This window comes from Nicotiana sylvestris, chromosome 4 (genome assembly GCF_000393655.2).
Source record: "Nicotiana sylvestris chromosome 4, ASM39365v2, whole genome shotgun sequence".
Taxonomy (NCBI): domain Eukaryota; kingdom Viridiplantae; phylum Streptophyta; class Magnoliopsida; order Solanales; family Solanaceae; genus Nicotiana; species Nicotiana sylvestris.
The window spans coordinates 143288959-143294081 of NC_091060.1; the positions used below are offsets into that span (position 1 = coordinate 143288959).

The following is a 5123-nucleotide window of genomic DNA, read 5'->3' on the forward strand; positions in this document are numbered from 1 at the left end:
ATAAATGATAATAATAAAAGCGGTTTAAACTTAATAAAAGCACATAAGTAATAACATGTATTAAATCAGATATCTAGCCATTATAACAATTTAAGCGACCGTGCTAGAACCACGGGATTCGAGGGTGCCTAACACCTTCCCTCGGGTCAACAGAATTCCTTACTTAGAATTTCTGGTTCGCAGACTTCATTTGGAAAGTCGAATATTTTCCTCGATTTGGGATTCAAGATAAACCGGTGACTTGGGACACCAAAAGCCAAACCTTTCCCAAGTGGCGACTCTGAATTAAATAAATAATCCCATTTCGAATATTGTCACTTAAATTGGAAAAAACTCCCTCGCGCATCTTGCCCTTCGGGGCGGGCGCGCAAAAAGCATCTTGCCCTTCGGGGCGGGCGCGCAAAAAAGAGGTGTGACACTATTGTGTTGAAGAAAACAGAGTAGCATTCCAGTAATCAACATTGTTATAACCATTTGACAATTACACTGCAGGGTTCAAAGGGAAAACAAGTTGAATAAAAGTAATACATCAAAGTAATAATCATAATAGTAAATGAATCAGTGACTTAGTTACAAGGCTAGAAACTGTTTGTGGAAAGAGTATATGGATATCTCCCATGCATCATTTGCTACAAAGATCAAAGTTCAAATGATAATGTCTCAATAGGACAGTTACATACAAAATGTACTCTTAAGACACAAGAGGAATCCGCAATCAGAGGTATGCAGATGTCTTAGACAAAATTAAATCAACAGGAAAGATCTTGACAAGGGACCATGTCCTGTTAGACATTTCAATGAGAATTTACAGTACCGGCAACAGAAAACACAATTGAGGAATTCTTCCTCTTATTCAGTTGAGGCTCTGAGAGAATTTTCACGAAAAAGTTGAGATAATGGACCTTATTTTTGAGTTTGCTCCACTTTAGCTCGAATTTTTTGTTCCAATACTGATATATCTGTCTCAAGGTTGAACATCCTATTTAGCGCGTGCATATTCTCAAGGGTCTCACTCAATGTGCGGCTGTCACTTCCATCGCATCTTAAGTGTTGCATGGGACCATGAAGGAGCTTGTTAACTATACCGCGACTAAGATCATCGACAGCCTTCCTTGTCTTCTTTGAGATATCATCGCCCATTTTTGACATGCACTTCTCCAGTTCAGCAACCCTTAGTCTTTCAGCATAAGCCCTCAGTTTCTTGATGGTGGGAACAGTCTCCAGGGAATCCCTCCAAGCTTCAAACTGTTTGGATTCCTCAGAAATAATTGCCTGAGCTTCCATTGCTTTTCGAAGGCGGTCCTCCTTATTAGCTGCCACAACCTCCTTTAGATCATCCACATTGTACACTCGTGCATTCTCTAGCTCGTTCACACAAGCACCCACATTCCTAGGAACCGAGATGTCGACGAAAAGCCTTAAACCCCCAACACTTGCAGCAACAGCTGGAAGATCCAGCACATGTTCTTTCAGAAACAGCGGGGTTTCCGATGCAGTGCTTGTGAAGATAACATCAGCTTCAGCAGCACTGTTAAGCATTTCACTGAGGGGCTTGTAGATTAACTCAACATCTTTAATCTCTTCACGAATGGCAGAAACTCTTTCCTCAGTTCTGTTTACGACGACCATCCTTGTGCATCCCTTAGCTACCAAGTGCTTGATCACAAGCTTCCCCATCTTGCCTGCTCCAATAACTAGCATCCTAGCACTAGCGTGGGAGGATTCAGGAAGCTTCATCAAAGCCAACTCCACAGCAGCTGAACTAACAGAAACTGCCCCTGCTGCAATGTTTGTTTCAGTTCTAACCCTCTTTCCGACAGTGATTGCATGCTTGAATAGCCCACTTATGTTCCTTCCGAAGCCCGTAACTCCTTGACCAACCTTGACTACTTGCTTGACTTGAGCAAGGATTTGACCTTCCCCTAAGACCAAGGAGTCTAGCCCAGCTGATACTTCAAAGAGGTGCTGTGTAGCATCATTGTTGTACAGTAAAAAGCGGTGCTTACAAATCTCTGTAACAGGTACTCCACTTGTCTGCCAAAGAAAAGGAGAACTGCTTATCAGTTTGATGGTTATCCCTAGTTGCAGAGAATGCAGAAACCCTGATTGCAGAACCCCGATATTGCAAAGATAATGAAAAAATATATGCTAAGATCTGTTCAAGGGGGATATCTTTTTTTCCAATTCAAACGTCTTTTTTTACATTTTAGTAGACATGAGTAGGAAAACCTCTCACCAAGAAAATGACAATGGATAGTTCGATTGGTTCACTTTTTATTTTCTATTCATCTTTGTAAGAAAAAAGATAGCAGACTATATAGCAAAGTTCAAGGGAAATGAAGTACCTTTGACATCCATTCGGTAACTTCTTTAACGCCACGATGTTGAGAAAGAGCCACAACATAGATCTCCATCCTGTTACAGGTGCTAAGAACTGCAGCTTCTTCAATATGATTCAAATTGCAGAGCTCCCCAATAGCTCTCGGCCACTCTGCTTCAGGAATTGCCAGTTTTTCACGTATTTCAACAGGTGTAGTGTGGATACTGAGCCCAATGACAACAATACTGCTCCTTTCCTTGGTATATCCTGAAGCATTTTAAGATTAAAAAAATTGAGGTATCACTTTTTTATTTAGTGTACATTGTTTAAGATTCAACAAGGGAATGGAAACACATTACATTACATTTATGACCGGCACAATGATATTATATATTAATTCGAGAAGATATTACATTGGCTATATTGTCAGATCATTAAGAACTGAAAGGACTGATATAACTGCACCACATGCAAAGTTCATCGCCAGGAAAGGCCAGGAAACTATCAAATATTCGCTCAGGATGCAAAAACAAAATGTTAGGTGATTTCTTCCCATCTACCTAATCCTTGATCGACATAGATACCCGCTAGTTGTGTTGGTGTGAGGCAACACGTACCCTGCGAATTAGTCGAGATACGCACAGCTGGACCAAACACCACCATTATCAATAAAAAACATGAGGTCCAACTTCTTGTTGCACTATTTAATTGACATTCATGTTCCAAGTTATCATGGAAAAAGGAAGCTGCGATAAGCACAAACAACTTGTGGCCTAACCCTATATGGAAAACTAGTAACATAACAATATCCTCATTAAACAAAGAATTGACTAAAGACCATATTCCACCAAAAGTTCTTCACTAGAACACAAAGTAAAGTCACTATACATGCTTCTTCCAAATAAGTGCATAAAGAATAAACCTCGGAGAAAATGGGAGAAACTACTCTAACAACAAAAGAGCAGAGTAACAGTAAATAAGACTGATTAACATGGAGCTAATAAAAGGATGCAGCAATCAACACACTGAACAAATAGAATTGCTGAGCAGCTAAAGAATCATATCATATCACCAGATTTAATATGAAACATAGAAATTCTCCAACATTTAATCGTAAAAGTTCCAAATTTGCAAAATATATCATATCAAAGTGAATAAAAGAAACAAACTTTGGACAAATGAAATACATACTGTCTGCAGCTGAGGCTTTGAGCTGTTCAAGAGCAGAAAGGCTGGAAGATGAAGTCACATTTTCGGAATTTTGACTTTGACTCAAAACATCAGATGCTGCCACCACACACCTAATCCCTAAATTAAACAACCCCTTCTGAATTGGCAATCGTCTGACCCGACCCGGATGGGAGAACAACCCGATAGGCGCCGGAGAAGTTGCCGATGATGATAAAGACTCGAGCTTGGCACCGGAAAATGCGGTTGGAATAGCCATTTGCTGGCAATTAAAATTTGAGCTACCAAAAACCCTAACCCTAAAATTTGTAGCGTCGATGAAGGAGATATGAATTGGGGGTTTTAGTAGCTCTCTCTGTGGCCAGAAATGGTGGAAGGCGTGTGGCGTTCGATGGAGGAAAAGTTTCTGCTTTTGAGTTTTCTTCTGTTTGTAATGTAAATATTTCAACTGCCTGTCTGTAATTTTTGTAATTATATTTTGAGGTGGTTTGGTTGGGACAAAAGATGATATTAAGGCTTTTTGGGGATTTCCATGAGTTCTGATTGGCTGTCGTTTTATCCACACTCACTAACTTCTATCCACCAACTCGTTGGACATCTTTTTTTGGATTCTCTATATCTTTTTTTTTTTTAAATGTTTTGGTTGGGATGAATTTGTACACTTAATTGAAATTAGGACCATTAGATTAATGCTTTGAACTTATTTTTTTGTTTAATTTTCCGGTTTTTGTTTTAATTTATGTAGGATTTTGATCTAAACTTGGTATGTCAAATGGGCGGGTTGGGTTGAGTTTAGGCGGGTCATTAACCTGTCCAAAAGTAATTTGGGCTGAGATGGGTTGGGTCAAATTTGGTTAAAATTTGGGTTATAACTCAACCCGCCCAACTCTTACCAAGCTTTAAATAATGTGTATTGTTTTCTTATTAATTATTTAATTATCAAATAAGACTTATTTTCTTTTGTTATTGTTATATATAACATATTAAACAAAAAAATTAATTAAAAGTTATTTTAGCAAAGTTACTCATGGATCAACTTGGACTAAAAATTAGCCCAACTTTATATGAGTTGAAATGAGTTGGGTCAAGATAGGCTGAGTTTAACAAATGGGTGGGCCAATGACCAGGCCACCCTTGAACGTATTGGACGGGTCAAATGGATTTGGGCATAAATTACCACCTCTAATCTAAACTTAAACTTTCGCTTGAATTTCAAGTTCATTGCTTAGTGTAATCTTGCAAATTAGGAATGTAGTGTTTAAACAAGTTGTAATGTAACTTACAAAATTTCATAGGATATATCAAGCATATTACGTCTTTAAAATATAGTAAATTCAAAGAAGCGAACACCTAGTAAAGTTAAAGGAGTATCAATCTATGACCCCAATCTTCATCAGTAATTAGAGATACTATATTGAAAACGACCAGGGTGAAGATGAGAAGTATTATAGGTCAAAATTAACGCTAATAAATCATAGTAATTGTTATGAAACAATAAAAGAAAAAGAAGAGTATTGCAGAGAAAAGTAGAGAGAAGAGAATTCTTATTGATATGGGATGAAATACAATGGAATAAAACCCTCAATTTATAGGGAAAGAGTGACTTAGTCACCAA

General features: G+C 38.2%; 1 protein-coding gene across 1 annotated transcript; it reads right to left on the minus strand.

The window, feature by feature from the left end:
• Positions 1-516: 516 nt before the first annotated feature.
• LOC104241603 (glutamyl-tRNA reductase 1, chloroplastic) lies at positions 517-3972 on the minus strand. Its single transcript, XM_070172277.1, has 3 exons — positions 3512-3972; positions 2346-2587; positions 517-2034 (listed from the first exon to the last, which is right to left on the minus strand). Exons 1-3 carry the CDS (start codon positions 3765-3767, stop codon positions 904-906), a joined length of 1629 nt encoding a protein of 542 aa, XP_070028378.1. The 5' UTR covers positions 3768-3972; the 3' UTR covers positions 517-903.
• Between the last annotated feature and the right edge of the window lie 1151 nt (positions 3973-5123).

What these genes read in the sequence shown, in the direction of transcription:
- LOC104241603 (XM_070172277.1), bottom strand. Translation starts at nt 3,767, where the DNA reads ATGGCTATTCCAACCGCATTTTCCGGTGCCAAGCTCGAGTCTTTATCA. An exon ending in CAAAGCCTCAGCTGCAGACA is followed by an intron (nt 2,588 to 3,511) that starts GTATGTATTTCA and finishes AAAATGCTTCAG; the next exon opens with GATATACCAAGGAAAGGAGC. An exon ending in TTACCGAATGGATGTCAAAG is followed by an intron (nt 2,035 to 2,345) that starts GTACTTCATTTC and finishes TTTCTTTGGCAG; the next exon opens with ACAAGTGGAGTACCTGTTAC.